General features: G+C 48.2%; 1 protein-coding gene across 1 annotated transcript; it reads left to right on the top strand.

The window, feature by feature from the left end:
• The first annotated feature begins 53 nt into the window (after nucleotides 1-53).
• On the top strand, nucleotides 54-18,160 carry LOC134657974 (protein LTV1 homolog). Its single transcript, XM_063513579.1, has 12 exons — nucleotides 54-160; nucleotides 243-401; nucleotides 869-988; nucleotides 1,301-1,454; nucleotides 1,953-2,075; nucleotides 2,388-2,500; nucleotides 7,899-7,913; nucleotides 8,822-8,953; nucleotides 15,089-15,246; nucleotides 16,112-16,259; nucleotides 16,891-17,075; nucleotides 17,951-18,160. Exons 1-12 carry the CDS (start codon nucleotides 158-160, stop codon nucleotides 18,126-18,128), a joined length of 1,488 nt encoding a protein of 495 aa, XP_063369649.1. The 5' UTR covers nucleotides 54-157; the 3' UTR covers nucleotides 18,129-18,160.
• The last annotated feature ends 420 nt before the right edge of the window (nucleotides 18,161-18,580 follow it).

Here is an 18,580-nt window from a genome sequence, read left to right as displayed (position 1 = left end):
ATTACGAAAATAGTTTTCATTAATAGACTCACCACTCTGAACGACTTCAAGTCACTCTCCCTTTGTCATTGACGTTTTGCCAAACGACACATGTTTTGTGCATTTTCGTGTAATATTTTTAATTCCCGTGCCTCCTAACTACAACAGTACATTCAAGATGGTACACACAAATATTATTTCTATTTTTGTTACTAAATTACGCATTAACATTAAGTCTAACTAATAAATTCTAACCTTTTCAGCCTAAAGCTAAGAAGAAGTTTATAGACCGAAAGAAGGCTGTAACGTTCAACCTCGTGCACAGATCGCAGCGGGACCCCTTGGCCGCGGACGAGAGCGCCCCGCAAAGGGTCTTGGTGCCCGTCAATGCCGCAGTACCACCGAGGAAAGAAAAGGATCCTGTGAGTTATTTTGTAACCTACGTATTACGATGTTAATTGACGGGTTAGACAATTTTACCGATTGCTATCTTGCGTGTTTGAGTACGTATAATATGGCTCAAAACCTGTTGCAAGTTTTTGTAAGAGTAAAAATGAGATTTATTCAATTGTGTGCTTATTATGGAAGTATAAGTCTAAAAACAATATCTATTCAAGAAAGATGCTTACAAACAAATTATATTGGTACCTTAGTCAAACCAGACGAGTCTCTTATATTTATATAAGCTAGGTAAACTGTGTTTATCTTAAACTTACCTACTTAACTTGGTAATCTGAGTGTGCAGTGTAAAAAATGTAATTGGTTTTATTTCACTTTTATTTTATTTAACAGAATGCTGCAAAAAAGATTAACCACTTAAGGCATTAAGATTATTAAAGTTTTATTATTTGGTCACATCTTATTTACCCACATTACATATGTATTATAGGAGCTAACACCGGAGCAGCGCAGAGAGGAACAGCGCAAGTACGGGGTCTACTTCGATGATGACTACAACTACCTGCAGCACCTCAAGGACACCAGGGAGGTCACGCTCCTCCTGCAACCAGTGGGTGCTACTACATTATATTTTTTGTACCATCTCCCACACTGTTGACTGACAGTTTATAAATCTTATTACAAAAGGCATAAGGTCCACCAATGAACAGTTAAGTGTTGTTGTTTGTCAGCAGCATAATATTTGAGTCTCATTTCATTTTTTTAAATAGTTTGTTCTTACTTAATATTCTGGCACTTATAAAATAAAAATAAATAAATAAAGGACATTCTTACACAGATTATTAAGAAGAAAGTATTTACTTCTATACTGTTTTGTAAAAAGCCTATCGTAAATATCTTGAATGAATGCTGTATATTTTAGAAAGCAACACATAAGCGGAAAGAGAAATCTCAGCCGTCAGCCGATGAAGAGGAGCCAGTGATCCCGGTGGTGGACAAACTGAACCTGCCGAGCTCTGTGTTTGCATCTGCTGTTGAAGAAGATGTGGGTTTACTCAACAAGGCTGCTACACAAGGTTACTTTTATACTTATATTTACATTTGTAAAACATGACAAGACTCTTTCTTAAAAATTTTGGCACTTAATTCAGATGGATTCATCAGCAACATATTGCTTAATTTGGCACAAAGTATTACGTTTTACGTATTGAACGTATTAGAAAATAAAGTTGTTTTCAATGTATATATTTTTTATCTATTTAAGTACTTGCCTATCAGCTGGTAAATCAGCTTTTTAGTGTCACTCATTGCCCTGGTTATAGACGTTATAGTTAGTTGTCCAGGGAAAACATAATTCAAAAGCCTGATTTTATGGTATTTAAATTTACCAAACATTCATTTTTGTGGTAGAAATAGCCATTTCGATAATGGACCATCTACAAAGATACAGAATTAGCAACAAAAAGAAAGTTGATCAACCCAATTGATACCAAACCATGAAATTACTGTGGCTTGTTTTGTGCAGGATCGTTTCAATATATTTATTGAGTGAATGTTGTGTGTTTGTGTTGTAGGGTTGTGCCTGGACCTGGACCCTGAAGTGGTGGCGGCCCTGGACGAGGACTTTGACTTCGAGGACCCGGAGAATGAGCTGGAGGACAACTTCATTGAGCTGGCCATGGCCGACGGAGGAGATGGTGAGATTTAAATTGTTGTTCTTTATAGGTATACCTTCTTTCATCTTTTTTTGATATTTTAAGAAAAACATGTCATTTTCTATTAGGAATAAGTTAATTTACCTGACCCCCAAGAAATTTTATTTTTATTATTTATTATGTTGTCAGTTAAAGAATAAAGATCATTTATTTCAGCAATAGGTTACAGATATACCAGGGGTCTCCGCACTAGGCAATGCCTGTATCGCGGGGAACCAAATTACAATTAAATATCGGAGCTGTTACATTTAGTCTAACATTTAGTTAAAGCTTAAAAACGTGTGTTTTCGCCAGGCTCCGATGGCGAGGAATACGAAGAAGATGGTGAAGGTGACGACAGCATGGCCGACGACTCCGACCAGGCCTTCGCTTCAGACCTGGACTCGGATGACGACAGTAACCCGCAGGTGAGTCTGATGTAGACAAACCACCCGACAGGCTCCGATGGTGCGACAAATATGAAGATGGTGAAGATGACGACAGCATGGCCAACGACTCCGACCAGGCCTTCGCTTCAGACCTGGACTCGGATGATGACAGTAACCCGCAGGTGAGTCTGATGTAGACAAACCACCCGACAGGCTCCGATGGTGCGACAAATATGAAGATGGTGAAGATGACGACAGCATGGCCAACGACTCCGACCAGGCCTTCGCTTCAGACCTGGACTCGGATGATGACAGTAACCCGCAGGTGAGTCTGACGTAGACAAACCACCCGACAGGCTCCGATGGTGCGACAAATATGAAGATGGTGAAGATGACGACAGCATGGCCAACGACTCCGACCAGGCCTTCGCTTCAGACCTGGACTCGGATGATGACAGTAACCCGCAGGTGAGTCTGACGTAGACAAACCACCCGACAGGCTCCGATGGTGCGACAAATATGAAGATGGTGAAGATGACGACAGCATGGCCAACGACTCCGACCAGGCCTTCGCTTCAGACCTGGACTCGGATGATGACAGTAACCCGCAGGTGAGTCTGACGTAGACAAACCACCCGACAGGCTCCGATGGTGCGACAAATATGAAGATGGTGAAGATGACGACAGCATGGCCAACGACTCCGACCAGGCCTTCGCTTCAGACCTGGACTCGGATGATGACAGTAACCCGCAGGTGAGTCTGATGTAGACAAACCACCCGACAGGCTCCGATGGTGCGACAAATATGAAGATGGTGAAGATGACGACAGCATGGCCAACGACTCCGACCAGGCCTTCGCTTCAGACCTGGACTCGGATGATGACAGTAACCCGCAGGTGAGTCTGACGTAGACAAACCACCCGACAGGCTCCGATGGTGCGACAAATATGAAGATGGTGAAGATGACGACAGCATGGCCAACGACTCCGACCAGGCCTTCGCTTCAGACCTGGACTCGGATGATGACAGTAACCCGCAGGTGAGTCTGACGTAGACAAACCACCCGACAGGCTCCGATGGTGCGACAAATATGAAGATGGTGAAGATGACGACAGCATGGCCAACGACTCCGACCAGGCCTTCGCTTCAGACCTGGACTCGGATGATGACAGTAACCCGCAGGTGAGTCTGACGTAGACAAACCACCCGACAGGCTCCGATGGTGCGACAAATATGAAGATGGTGAAGATGACGACAGCATGGCCAACGACTCCGACCAGGCCTTCGCTTCAGACCTGGACTCGGATGATGACAGTAACCCGCAGGTGAGTCTGACGTAGACAAACCACCCGACAGGCTCCGATGGTGCGACAAATATGAAGATGGTGAAGATGACGACAGCATGGCCAACGACTCCGACCAGGCCTTCGCTTCAGACCTGGACTGAAACCTGAAACAAATCCCAAGAATCAAGGGGACTGTAGTGTATTGAAATATGAGGGTACTTCTGTGGGGTACCCCAACAAAACCAGTCTGGATATGTCAGGTACGCAATTACATGTGCTCTCCCGAATTTCGGCTATAATATCGCGATATAATAGTGGCGACGGGACAAATCGGTAGTATAAGCGTGTATTCGGCTGTGTTAGTGAGTTTTGTGAAGTTTTGAGTGCAAAGTGCAAGAAAATGGGTATTAAATTTGGTGAATTTGATATGGGTCAGGGGTGCTGGGAAAACTACATTACAAGGTTTGAATTCTGTTTAAGTGCAAATGATATTGTGGATGCAGATAAGAAAAAGGCGAATTTGTTGGCGGTATGTGGCTCTCAACTATTTGATTTAATAGTTTCTTTGGCATCTCCAACTACTATAGCGAACATAACCTATAAACAAATTTTGGAACTTTTGAAGGCTCATTTCCACCCCACACCTAATGAGATTGTAGAATCTTTTAAATTTCACTCAAGAAATCAAGAAGAGGGGGAGAAAGTCAGAGATTATGTGGCAAATTTAAGGAAAATGAGTATTCATTGCAATTTCACAGACTTGGAGCGAACTTTACGTGATCGGCTTGTATGTGGTATTAGGAGCAAAGAGGTTCAAAGGAAACTGTTACAATGTGAGAAGCTGACATTTACTCAAGCAGCTGAGATAGCATTTTCACATGAGAGTGCCACATTTGATTCTAGTATTATTGTAGTGCCAGGACCATCAAAACCAGATGTGGAGGTCGATGAACCTATGGAAGTAAACAAGATCACTAACAAAAAGGTTGACAAACAGAATAAACCATGCTACAGGTGTGGTAGGCAGCATAGGGGGGAGTGCAGATTCCGTTGGAGTAAGTGTAATGCATGTGGCAGAACGGGACACATTGAGGCAGTGTGTCTTACCAAAAATAAACAGGATGGTGGGCATAAATCAAATTGTAATGGGTTGTATGCCAATGTGAACAATGTGAGAGAAAATAAAGTTGACCCTTATATGGTAAAGGTATCAATTGATGATTCTATTATTGACATGGAAGTTGACACGGGATGTGCATTTACTCTAATTTCTGAAGTGACAGCCAGACTCATTTGGAAAGGAAAATTACCTATGTTAGAGAAGGATGATGTTGCATTAATTACATGGACAGAAAACCAATTAAGGATATTAGGAAAAACTGAAGTGCGAGCATCTTTTAAAGGGTTACAAAATGACCTCATGATCTATATAGCTAGAGGTAATGGACCCAGCCTCTTAGGGAGAAATTGGTTCCAGCCATTTGGAATACGGGTTCAAGGAGTAATGCATATGAAAATAAACGGTGAGGAAATTAAAGGGCTCCTACAGAAATATAGTGATGTTTTCCAGGAAGGTTTGGGAAAGTATAAAGGCCCATTAGTGAAAATTACACCGAGGGAAGGAGCGGTACCTAAATTTTTGAAAAGTAGACCCATTCCTTTTGCTTTGAGGGAAAGAGTAATAAAGGAAATAGACTAGTAGAGGAAGGAGTTTTGGAGCCAATTGCACACTCTGAGTGGGCTACCCCTATAGTACCAGTTCTGAAACCGAATGGCAATGTAAGGCTTTGTGGTGACTATAGGTCTACAGTAAATATGGTGACCGACACTGATACATACCCTCTGCCTACTTTAGATGAGGCTTTCACAGCGATACAAGGTGGCACAATTTTCAGCAAAATTGATTTAGAAAGGGCATACACTCAAGTTAGTGTGGACGAGGCAACAGCACAGCTGTTAACAATAAACACACCAAAAGGCCTTTACAAAATGAAACGTTTAGCTTTTGGAGTCAAGGCGTGCCCAGGCATCTTTCAAAGACTAATGTCTTCCTTGCTTACAGGAATAAGAGGGATAGCTGTATTACTGGATGATATTGTTGTAAGTGGCACAGACGTCGCTGAGCATAACTCCAGGTTAGAAATGGTCTTAAAGAAATTACAAGAGGCTGGCCTAAGGGTAAACAAGGAAAAGTGTAATTTTGCAGTAAGAAGTGTGAAATTTTTAGGATTTCTCATTGATGAATGTGGTATACATCCTTGTGAGGATAAAATACATGCAATTGAGAGTACACCGGCCCCAAGTAATGTAAAAGAGCTCCAGGCATTCTTAGGATTGCTTAATTTTTATGATCGGTTTTTACCACACAAAGCTAATATCGCTGAACCGTTGTATAAGTTGTTAAATAAAGATGTGAAATGGCAGTGGTCTATGCAACATCAGAAGGCATTTGAGAAGTTACGCAAGATGTTGTCGGGTACTGACACTCTAGTCCATTACGATGTGAATAAAGAGATAATTATGTCATGTGATGCGTCACAATTTGGCCTGGGCGCTGTTTTGGAACACGTCATGGAAGATGGATCTGTCAGACCAGTAATGTTTGCTTCAAGGACCATGAACGTTCATGAGAGGAATTATGGTCAGATAGATAAAGAGGCAGCAGCTATAGTGTTTGGTCTTAAGAAATTCCACCAGTTTATTAGTGGCCGGAAGATTACGATCAGAACCGATCATAAACCATTGTTGGGATTGTTTGAACCGAAAAAGCCCATTCCTAATGTTATATCTCCACGAATGCTCCGCTGGGCTTTATTATTAAACTCCTATGATTACTCCATACAATATGTGGAAGGTAAAAAACTAGGAAACGCTGATGCGTTAAGCAGATGGCCGTCCCGTGACCAATCGTCTGAAGAGGAATACTTAGGAGTCCTCCTCATAGAAGAAACTCCATCAGACCTGGAACTGTCAGCCAGTGAAGTGGCGAAACTGACAACTAAAGATAATAATAATAATACTAAGCAAGGTATTATACTGGATTCGAAACGGGTGGCCTAGCAAAGTGGATGTGGAATATAAGGTGTACTGGCAGAAACGCAACGAAATTTCAGAATATAAAAATTGCATTCTGTGGGGTAATCGGGTGATTATACCGGACAAAATGAGGCCGTATATCCTACAGGAATTACACGCAAATCATGACGGGATAGTGATAACAAAAGCCATAGCACGAAGTTATTTTTGGTGGCCAGCTATAGACAAGGAAATTGAAAGTTTGGTAAAAAAGTGCGAAACTTGTGCTGAAAACAGAAATATGCCATCACAAGTGAGCCATAAGTGGATAAGGCCGGAGAAGGCATGGTCACGGTTACATATTGATTATGCAGGGCCGTTTCAAGGCAAAACATTTCTCATCCTAATTGATGCTTATTCAAAATGGCCTGAAGTAAAGATTGTTCCTGATATGAGCTCAGGGACACTAATAAATGTTTTAAGGGACATATTTGCAGAACAAGGGTTACCAGACACCTTGGTCAGTGATAATGGCAGAAGTTTCATTTCAGATCAGTTTAAAGAATTCCTATCAACAAATGGAATAAGACAAGTCTTGACACCACCTTACCATCCGGCGTCGAATGGACAGGCCGAGAGGACTGTTCAAACGGTTAAGAATAAATTAAAGAAACAGTCCACACTTCCATGGAACATAAAATTACCTACAATATTGTATGGGTTGCGTACTACACCCAATAGTACTAGTGACAAGTCACCGGCGGAACTTTTAAATTGTAGGCGTTTCAGGACAAAGTTTGACCACCTTAATCCCCTCATATTTAAGAACCAAGAGGAAACGCAAGTATGTGACAAGAATGAAAACACTGTAGTACGTTCATTTCAAATGGGACAGACTGTGTATTTCCGGAATTACAGTTCAGGACCACGCTGGTTGAAAGGAGTCATAGAGAAGAAACAAGGCATTTGTAGGTATATAATACGATGGAACGGGAAGCTGATGAAAAGACATATTAATCAGATACAAGGTCATGGGGGAGAGGCGAGTGATAGCCGCCAGCATACATCAGAAGATACTGGTCGTGAAGTTATACATGACACGGAGGCAAGTAAACCATGTGAAGATAGTGATGAGGATGAAGATATTAATGTCAAACTAAATGCTACTCCACCGGCCTCACAGTGGGCTGATATCATAGGGATTTCTGGGCCTCAGGATTATACGTTTAATCAGAGCCAAGAACGCATACCGCCAACCAACAAACGAGTGAGATCACCTTCATCACCACAAAACATGGAAGCCAAGAGATTAGCCATAGATTCCTATGAGAGTCTGTCAGAATCTGATTATGAACAGACTGAAGATTCAAACCAAGACTCGTAGACGACGTTAAGTAGTTAGTTTTAGTATAAATATGATAGAGCGTAAGGACCTTGTAACAGACAATTGAATAGTGTTAGTGAACTACCAATAAACAGTGAAACTTAGTGTTAGTGAATTATCAGTGATTAGTGAAACTTAGTTTTAGTGAACTATCTCGAGGGGAAGGCATGTAGTGTATTGAAATATGAGGGTACTTCTGTGGGGTACCCCAACAAAACCAGTCTGGATATGTCAGGTACGCAATTACATGTGCTCTCCCGAATTTCGGCTATAATATCGCGATATAATAGGGACACTAGGCCTTATTGGGATTAGGTAGTCTGGTATCTTATCGATGTTTAACAATCGGAAAGCAATTGGTAAATATCAACGTACATAAGTTCTGAAAAACTTATTGGTACGAACTAGGGTTTGAACCCGGGTTTGAACTCCGGATTGAAAGTCGCACGCCCTCGACGCTAGGTTACCAACGTCGTTTACAGTCAAGTGTAAAAACATGGGTGCACACTATACAACTTACTCAAAAATATGTCCCATAGTTCTTAATTCGCTGACGTAAGAGCTATGGGACATATTTTTGAGTATGACGAGTACACCCATATTTTTTTACGACCAAAACCATAAACCACACCATATTTTTATACTGTACAACCATTAATGTTTGTGTGCAGGAGACAGGCCGCATGCCGGCTTGGGACCGCGCCGAGCAGCACGACACCAGGTCCCGGTTCTCGCAGTACTCCATGTCCTCGAGCGTCATCAGGCGTAGCCAGGGACTCACACTCCTGGACGACCGCTTCGAGAAGGTAACGGGTTGCTTGATAACCTGTGTGCAGGAGACAGGCCGCATGCCGGCTTGGGACCGCGCCGAGCAGCACGACACCAGGTCCCGGTTCTCGCAGTACTCCATGTCCTCGAGCGTCATCAGGCGTAGCCAGGGACTCACACTCCTGGACGACCGCTTCGAGAAGGTAACGGGTTGCTTGATAACCTGTGTGCAGGAGACAGGCCGCATGCCGGCTTGGGACCGCGCCGAGCAGCACGACACCAGGTCCCGGTTCTCGCAGTACTCCATGTCCTCGAGCGTCATCAGGCGTAGCCAGGGACTCACACTCCTGGACGACCGCTTCGAGAAGGTAACGGGTTGCTTGATAACCTGTGTGCAGGAGACAGGCCGCATGCCGGCTTGGGACCGCGCCGAGCAGCACGACACCAGGTCCCGGTTCTCGCAGTACTCCATGTCCTCGAGCGTCATCAGGCGTAGCCAGGGACTCACACTCCTGGACGATCGCTTCGAGAAGGTAACGGGTTGCTTGATAACCTGTGTGCAGGAGACAGGCCGCATGCCGGCTTGGGACCGCGCCGAGCAGCACGACACCAGGTCCCGGTTCTCGCAGTACTCCATGTCCTCGAGCGTCATCAGGCGTAGCCAGGGACTCACACTCCTGGACGACCGCTTCGAGAAGGTAACGGGTTGCTTGATAACCTGTGTGCAGGAGACAGGCCGCATGCCGGCTTGGGACCGCGCCGAGCAGCACGACACCAGGTCCCGGTTCTCGCAGTACTCCATGTCCTCGAGCGTCATCAGGCGTAGCCAGGGACTCACACTCCTGGACGACCGCTTCGAGAAGGTAACGGGTTGCTTGATAACCTGTGTGCAGGAGACAGGCCGCATGCCGGCTTGGGACCGCGCCGAGCAGCACGACACCAGGTCCCGGTTCTCGCAGTACTCCATGTCCTCGAGCGTCATCAGGCGTAGCCAGGGACTCACACTCCTGGACGACCGCTTCGAGAAGGTAACGGGTTGCTTGATAACCTGTGTGCAGGAGACAGGCCGCATGCCGGCTTGGGACCGCGCCGAGCAGCACGACACCAGGTCCCGGTTCTCGCAGTACTCCATGTCCTCGAGCGTCATCAGGCGTAGCCAGGGACTCACACTCCTGGACGACCGCTTCGAGAAGGTAACGGGTTGCTTGATAACCTGTGTGCAGGAGACAGGCCGCATGCCGGCTTGGGACCGCGCCGAGCAGCACGACACCAGGTCCCGGTTCTCGCAGTACTCCATGTCCTCGAGCGTCATCAGGCGTAGCCAGGGACTCACACTCCTGGACGATCGCTTCGAGAAGGTAACGGGTTGCTTGATAACCTGTGTGCAGGAGACAGGCCGCATGCCGGCTTGGGACCGCGCCGAGCAGCACGACACCAGGTCCCGGTTCTCGCAGTACTCCATGTCCTCGAGCGTCATCAGGCGTAGCCAGGGACTCACACTCCTGGACGACCGCTTCGAGAAGGTAACGGGTTGCTTGATAACCTGTGTGCAGGAGACAGGCCGCATGCCGGCTTGGGACCGCGCCGAGCAGCACGACACCAGGTCCCGGTTCTCGCAGTACTCCATGTCCTCGAGCGTCATCAGGCGTAGCCAGGGACTCACACTCCTGGACGACCGCTTCGAGAAGGTAACGGGTTGCTTGATAACCTGTGTGCAGGAGACAGGCCGCATGCCGGCTTGGGACCGCGCCGAGCAGCACGACACCAGGTCCCGGTTCTCGCAGTACTCCATGTCCTCGAGCGTCATCAGGCGTAGCCAGGGACTCACACTCCTGGACGACCGCTTCGAGAAGGTAACGGGTTGCTTGATAACCTGTGTGCAGGAGACAGGCCGCATGCCGGCTTGGGACCGCGCCGAGCAGCACGACACCAGGTCCCGGTTCTCGCAGTACTCCATGTCCTCGAGCGTCATCAGGCGTAGCCAGGGACTCACACTCCTGGACGACCGCTTCGAGAAGGTAACGGGTTGCTTGATAACCTGTGTGCAGGAGACAGGCCGCATGCCGGCTTGGGACCGCGCCGAGCAGCACGACACCAGGTCCCGGTTCTCGCAGTACTCCATGTCCTCGAGCGTCATCAGGCGTAGCCAGGGACTCACACTCCTGGACGACCGCTTCGAGAAGGTAACGGGTTGCTTGATAACCTGTGTGCAGGAGACAGGCCGCATGCCGGCTTGGGACCGCGCCGAGCAGCACGACACCAGGTCCCGGTTCTCGCAGTACTCCATGTCCTCGAGCGTCATCAGGCGTAGCCAGGGACTCACACTCCTGGACGACCGCTTCGAGAAGGTAACGGGTTGCTTGATAACCTGTGTGCAGGAGACAGGCCGCATGCCGGCTTGGGACCGCGCCGAGCAGCACGACACCAGGTCCCGGTTCTCGCAGTACTCCATGTCCTCGAGCGTCATCAGGCGTAGCCAGGGACTCACACTCCTGGACGACCGCTTCGAGAAGGTAACGGGTTGCTTGATAACCTGTGTGCAGGAGACAGGCCGCATGCCGGCTTGGGACCGCGCCGAGCAGCACGACACCAGGTCCCGGTTCTCGCAGTACTCCATGTCCTCGAGCGTCATCAGGCGTAGCCAGGGACTCACACTCCTGGACGACCGCTTCGAGAAGGTAACGGGTTGCTTGATAACCTGTGTGCAGGAGACAGGCCGCATGCCGGCTTGGGACCGCGCCGAGCAGCACGACACCAGGTCCCGGTTCTCGCAGTACTCCATGTCCTCGAGCGTCATCAGGCGTAGCCAGGGACTCACACTCCTGGACGACCGCTTCGAGAAGGTAACGGGTTGCTTGATAACCTGTGTGCAGGAGACAGGCCGCATGCCGGCTTGGGACCGCGCCGAGCAGCACGACACCAGGTCCCGGTTCTCGCAGTACTCCATGTCCTCGAGCGTCATCAGGCGTAGCCAGGGACTCACACTCCTGGACGACCGCTTCGAGAAGGTAACGGGTTGCTTGATAACCTGTGTGCAGGAGACAGGCCGCATGCCGGCTTGGGACCGCGCCGAGCAGCACGACACCAGGTCCCGGTTCTCGCAGTACTCCATGTCCTCGAGCGTCATCAGGCGTAGCCAGGGACTCACACTCCTGGACGACCGCTTCGAGAAGGTAACGGGTTGCTTGATAACCTGTGTGCAGGAGACAGGCCGCATGCCGGCTTGGGACCGCGCCGAGCAGCACGACACCAGGTCCCGGTTCTCGCAGTACTCCATGTCCTCGAGCGTCATCAGGCGTAGCCAGGGACTCACACTCCTGGACGACCGCTTCGAGAAGGTAACGGGTTGCTTGATAACCTGTGTGCAGGAGACAGGCCGCATGCCGGCTTGGGACCGCGCCGAGCAGCACGACACCAGGTCCCGGTTCTCGCAGTACTCCATGTCCTCGAGCGTCATCAGGCGTAGCCAGGGACTCACACTCCTGGACGACCGCTTCGAGAAGGTAACGGGTTGCTTGATAACCTGTGTGCAGGAGACAGGCCGCATGCCGGCTTGGGACCGCGCCGAGCAGCACGACACCAGGTCCCGGTTCTCGCAGTACTCCATGTCCTCGAGCGTCATCAGGCGTAGCCAGGGACTCACACTCCTGGACGACCGCTTCGAGAAGGTAACGGGTTGCTTGATAACCTGTGTGCAGGAGACAGGCCGCATGCCGGCTTGGGACCGCGCCGAGCAGCACGACACCAGGTCCCGGTTCTCGCAGTACTCCATGTCCTCGAGCGTCATCAGGCGTAGCCAGGGACTCACACTCCTGGACGACCGCTTCGAGAAGGTAACGGGTTGCTTGATAACCTGTGTGCAGGAGACAGGCCGCATGCCGGCTTGGGACCGCGCCGAGCAGCACGACACCAGGTCCCGGTTCTCGCAGTACTCCATGTCCTCGAGCGTCATCAGGCGTAGCCAGGGACTCACACTCCTGGACGACCGCTTCGAGAAGGTAACGGGTTGCTTGATAACCTGTGTGCAGGAGACAGGCCGCATGCCGGCTTGGGACCGCGCCGAGCAGCACGACACCAGGTCCCGGTTCTCGCAGTACTCCATGTCCTCGAGCGTCATCAGGCGTAGCCAGGGACTCACACTCCTGGACGACCGCTTCGAGAAGGTAACGGGTTGCTTGATAACCTGTGTGCAGGAGACAGGCCGCATGCCGGCTTGGGACCGCGCCGAGCAGCACGACACCAGGTCCCGGTTCTCGCAGTACTCCATGTCCTCGAGCGTCATCAGGCGTAGCCAGGGACTCACACTCCTGGACGACCGCTTCGAGAAGGTAACGGGTTGCTTGATAACCTGTGTGCAGGAGACAGGCCGCATGCCGGCTTGGGACCGCGCCGAGCAGCACGACACCAGGTCCCGGTTCTCGCAGTACTCCATGTCCTCGAGCGTCATCAGGCGTAGCCAGGGACTCACACTCCTGGACGACCGCTTCGAGAAGGTAACGGGTTGCTTGATAACCTGTGTGCAGGAGACAGGCCGCATGCCGGCTTGGGACCGCGCCGAGCAGCACGACACCAGGTCCCGGTTCTCGCAGTACTCCATGTCCTCGAGCGTCATCAGGCGTAGCCAGGGACTCACACTCCTGGACGACCGCTTCGAGAAGGTAACGGGTTGCTTGATAACCTGTGTGCAGGAGACAGGCCGCATGCCGGCTTGGGACCGCGCCGAGCAGCACGACACCAGGTCCCGGTTCTCGCAGTACTCCATGTCCTCGAGCGTCATCAGGCGTAGCCAGGGACTCACACTCCTGGACGACCGCTTCGAGAAGGTAACGGGTTGCTTGATAACCTGTGTGCAGGAGACAGGCCGCATGCCGGCTTGGGACCGCGCCGAGCAGCACGACACCAGGTCCCGGTTCTCGCAGTACTCCATGTCCTCGAGCGTCATCAGGCGTAGCCAGGGACTCACACTCCTGGACGACCGCTTCGAGAAGGTAACGGGTTGCTTGATAACCTGTGTGCAGGAGACAGGCCGCATGCCGGCTTGGGACCGCGCCGAGCAGCACGACACCAGGTCCCGGTTCTCGCAGTACTCCATGTCCTCGAGCGTCATCAGGCGTAGCCAGGGACTCACACTCCTGGACGACCGCTTCGAGAAGGTAACGGGTTGCTTGATAACCTGTGTGCAGGAGACAGGCCGCATGCCGGCTTGGGACCGCGCCGAGCAGCACGACACCAGGTCCCGGTTCTCGCAGTACTCCATGTCCTCGAGCGTCATCAGGCGTAGCCAGGGACTCACACTCCTGGACGACCGCTTCGAGAAGGTAACGGGTTGCTTGATAACCTGTGTGCAGGAGACAGGCCGCATGCCGGCTTGGGACCGCGCCGAGCAGCACGACACCAGGTCCCGGTTCTCGCAGTACTCCATGTCCTCGAGCGTCATCAGGCGTAGCCAGGGACTCACACTCCTGGACGACCGCTTCGAGAAGGTAACGGGTTGCTTGATAACTTCTCATTATTCATTTTTAGGGTTCCGTACCCAAAGGGTAAAAAACGGGACCCTATTACTGAGACTTCGCTGTCCGTCCGTCCGTCCGTCTGTCACCAGGCTGTATCTCATGAACCGCGATAGCTAGACAGTTGAAATTTTCTCAAATGATGTTATCTCTGTTGCCGCTATAACAACAAACACTAAAAATAAAATAAAATAAATATTTAAGGGGGGCTCCCATAGAACAAACACGATTTTTTTGCTATTTTTTGTTGATAGTGCGGAACCCTCCGTGCGCGAGTCCGACTCGCACTCGGCCGGTTTTTTTGATAACATTTTCAAAAGCTAAATGACGCTTTAGCTTAGGCACAAATTATAAATTGTATTAAAAGTAACGACCACTAAACTAGTTTTAAAGTGGTAAAAAATATCTGAACTTGCACTTTAACGTTCTGATAATAAGGGTTTGTTCAGACTTTTGTGAATACCTTCGCCGCTCCATTATATCTGATGGCAACTGTCTGTACCTTACGACTTGAATCTTGATCTTAGATTCTAGAGTTCTAGACAACTAATACAATGATTTGGTTAACCTGTCAGCTCCCAAGGGCTCAAATTTGAGCCAGAACGCTTATAGTGACGTCACACACGTGGGAACTCACGGGTTAAAAGTCTTGGTATATTCTAGATGTTCGCCGAGTACGACGACACGGAGCTCGGCGCGCTGGACTGCGAGGAGATCGAGGGCTTCATGCCGGAGTCGCACGCCATGCTGCTGCAGGCGGCTGAGGAGTTTGAGGAGTCGAGGAGGCGGCAGCAGCTGGACAAGGAGAGGGAGGTCGCCAGGTCAGTCTGTGATCGAGGGCTTCATGCCGGAGTCGCACGCCATGCTGCTGCAGGCGGCTGAGGAGTTTGAGGAGTCGAGGAGGCGGCAGCAGCTGGACAAGGAGAGGGAGGTCGCCAGGTCAGTCTGTGATCGAGGGCTTCATGCCGGAGTCGCACGCCATGCTGCTGCAGGCGGCTGAGGAGTTTGAGGAGTCGAGGAGGCGGCAGCAGCTGGACAAGGAGAGGGAGGTCGCCAGGTCAGTCTGTGATCGAGGGCTTCATGCCGGAGTCGCACGCCATGCTGCTGCAGTCGGCTGAGGAGTTTGAGGAGTCGAGGAGGCGGCAGCAGCTGGACAAGGAGAGGGAGGTCGCCAGGTCAGTCTGTGATCGAGGGCTTCATGCCGGAGTCGCACGCCATGCTGCTGCAGGCGGCTGAGGAGTTTGAGGAGTCGAGGAGGCGGCAGCAGCTGGACAAGGAGAGGGAGGTCGCCAGGTCAGTCTGTGATCGAGGGCTTCATGCCGGAGTCGCACGCCATGCTGCTGCAGGCGGCCGAGGAGTTTGAGGAGTCGAGGAGGCGGCAGCAGCTGGACAAGGAGAGGGAGGTCGCCAGGTCAGTCTGTGATCGAGGGCTTCATGCCGATAAATATCGGATAATTATGCCAGGTATGGATGGTGCTATATTTATTTTCTTTCAATTCTTTGATAGTATAAAGTTATTGGACTTTTTTTTCAATTTTTTTATAGATTTTATTAGGTTATTATCAAATCGATAATTATCAGGCATAAAAATCACGATGAATATCGCGATAATTATTAAGATAACTATTGATGCTTTCGAACCCTGGGTCAAAGTAATGAAATGTCTGATCCCCCCCCCCCCCCCAGGATCCACCGTCTGCAGGAGATCGAGGAGGAGTCTGAAGAGGAGCTGGAGACCGTGGAGGTGCCCGGAGAGGAGAAGTGGGACTGCGAGACCATCCTCTCCACATACTCCAACCTGTACAACCATCCCAAGATCATCGAGGAACCCAGGGTGAGTCAGGCGGACTCCCTTTGTTTCCCATAAAGTTTTAAGTCATAATGTATTGTTTGTCATATTATAATTAGTCATAAATCTGAAACCGTTAACTTTTGGTAAAGGTTTGTTTTATGACAATCCTGAAAAAGTGACGCGTTTCTGAACTAAATAAGTTATGACTAACGAAAATGCGGGCAAACAATACATTATGGTTTAAAACTTTTTGGGAAACAATAGAGACCCACAGTTAGACACATTTCAAGTTCAAGTTCTTTATTGTATGTAAGAATCAGGTTACATTGCAGGTGGGATATAACAATTACATATTTAGTTACACCGAAACTTTACCTTTTCAGGTGTACATGCATTTACAGTATACATATTTAGTTACACATTAGGAACACTCATGAATGATAAACTTAAATAATCATTTATGCAGTAAAAACATTTTTCTACTAGCCACATTTTTATATTTGCTTTGAAATGCTCAAGATCCATGTCTTTAAAACGATCAGGTAATTTGTTGTAAATTGTGATACACATAATATAGGCGTTTTTTGCCGTGAGTTAAGTTAGTTAATTATTTTTAATAGGTATGTCCTTCGTTGTGTTCTGCTTTAATTAAATAAAATGACTTATTGTACAGAAACCGGGCAAAATCCGCATCAACCCCAAGACGGGCATCCCCGCAGACGTGCTCGGCTCCGAGAACAGGTTGACCGTGAAGTCGCTGGCCAAGTTCAACGCGCTGCAACACACGGGGGATGATGATGATGATGCCGAGACCAACGCCGACACGGTGCTGTCCACCCTCAGCGTGCTGTCCTTAAGGTCAATCAATACAAATAATATAATCATTCAGCCTGTATACGTCCCACTGTTGGGCACAGGGCTCGCCTCATGCGCGAGAGGGCTTGGTCTGTGTCCCCAAGCTGGCACAGTCACAAGCAATAATATGTTACACAACGAAGGTGGCAAAATATTTGACACGTAACTCAGGAATATTCGTGATGAACACGAAAATAAATGCCCTTACCGGGATTCGAACCCGGGCCCTCCGGCCGGCGGAATAAAACAAGTGTTATGTAAGGGGTCCCGTTGTTTCCCATAAAGTTTTAAGTCTTAATGTATTGTTTGTCATATTATCATTACTCATAAAACTGAAACCGTTAACATTTCAGGATTTTTGTTAGGTTATCCTATAGATAGGTTAGGTTAGGTTTGTTTTATGGCAATCCTGAAAAGTGACGCGTTTCTGAACCAAATGAATTATGATTAACGAAAATTTGGGCAAACAATACATTATGGCTTAAAACTATTTGGGAAACAATAGAGACCCGTTATGTAAAAATCCTGGTCATGGCACCAAATTGTAAAGACCCACCCATAGCAATTAATTAAAGTCTATATCACTTTCTGACAGCACTTGAGTTAAAAAGATCGTATTCTGATTTATCGTTATCGCGCATAATGATTCTGTTTTTGGAGGTACAGTCAACAGCAGAAGTTGCTAAGCGGGCGAGGTGTTCAAAATTACCTTAACACGCTCTTATTTTCTTAGGAATAAAGTCGCGTCAAAATCATTTTGAACACCTCGCCCGCTTAGCTACTTCTGCTGTCGCCTGTACATGAGAAAACTAATTTTATTTTCCACACCAGCCTTTGTTTTGTGCCCTGATTTTGACATTTATTGATTTCCTTCACAGACCTAAAGACGAGGCCCCAGAAGAGAAAAGGGAACGCAAACGCCTCCTAAAAGAATACAGGAAAGAACGGAGAGTAGAGAAGAAAGCCAACAAGGAGGCGTTTAAAGAGGAGAAGAAGAGGCAGGAGAGGATCATGCTGAACAACAGGAACAATGTTCAGGGGAACCGGATACTGTAGTTAAGGATTAGCAATAAATATATGTATTTAAATGTTGTTTTATTGTTTCGAGACTGTTAAGTATTACGGTATCCACACTTTCCGCTCCTAAAACGCAAATAAAAAAATATTTATAAAATCAGTGATTTATTGTATGTTTAATTACACATTAATACACTGACTCGTAGTTCCACAAATCTCGTGTTTGCCTATTTTCAAAGTGAGGTAGCGACGCTTAAAACGTATCAAACATTATCATGCCACATATCGGCTTCGTAGAGTTATACCAAGCTGAGTTAGAAGCGAAATCGATAGCACAGCTCGTGCAAGTGTTATTTTAAACGTCAAACTTCTTCTTATTATTGTTGTATATATATTTATTATATCTTCACATTACATTAATATTTGTGCCTATTTATTTTAAGCATCAAGTTTTAGTGTTCTTTACATACCCCGCACCAACTATGTTTCTC

The sequence above is a fragment of the Cydia amplana genome, chromosome 21 (genome assembly GCF_948474715.1).
Source record: "Cydia amplana chromosome 21, ilCydAmpl1.1, whole genome shotgun sequence".
Lineage (NCBI taxonomy): Eukaryota > Metazoa > Arthropoda > Insecta > Lepidoptera > Tortricidae > Cydia > Cydia amplana.
Note: the sequence above shows the minus strand (reverse complement) of the source record. Positions and strands in the feature narration are given on the sequence as shown.

Bases quoted from the DNA above. Each gene is read 5' to 3' on its own strand.
- LOC134657974 (XM_063513579.1), top strand. The intron at 402-868 runs GTGAGTTATTTT...TATGTATTATAG, and splicing joins CGAGGAAAGAAAAGGATCCT to GAGCTAACACCGGAGCAGCG. The intron at 2,076-2,387 runs GTGAGATTTAAA...TGTTTTCGCCAG, and splicing joins CATGGCCGACGGAGGAGATG to GCTCCGATGGCGAGGAATAC.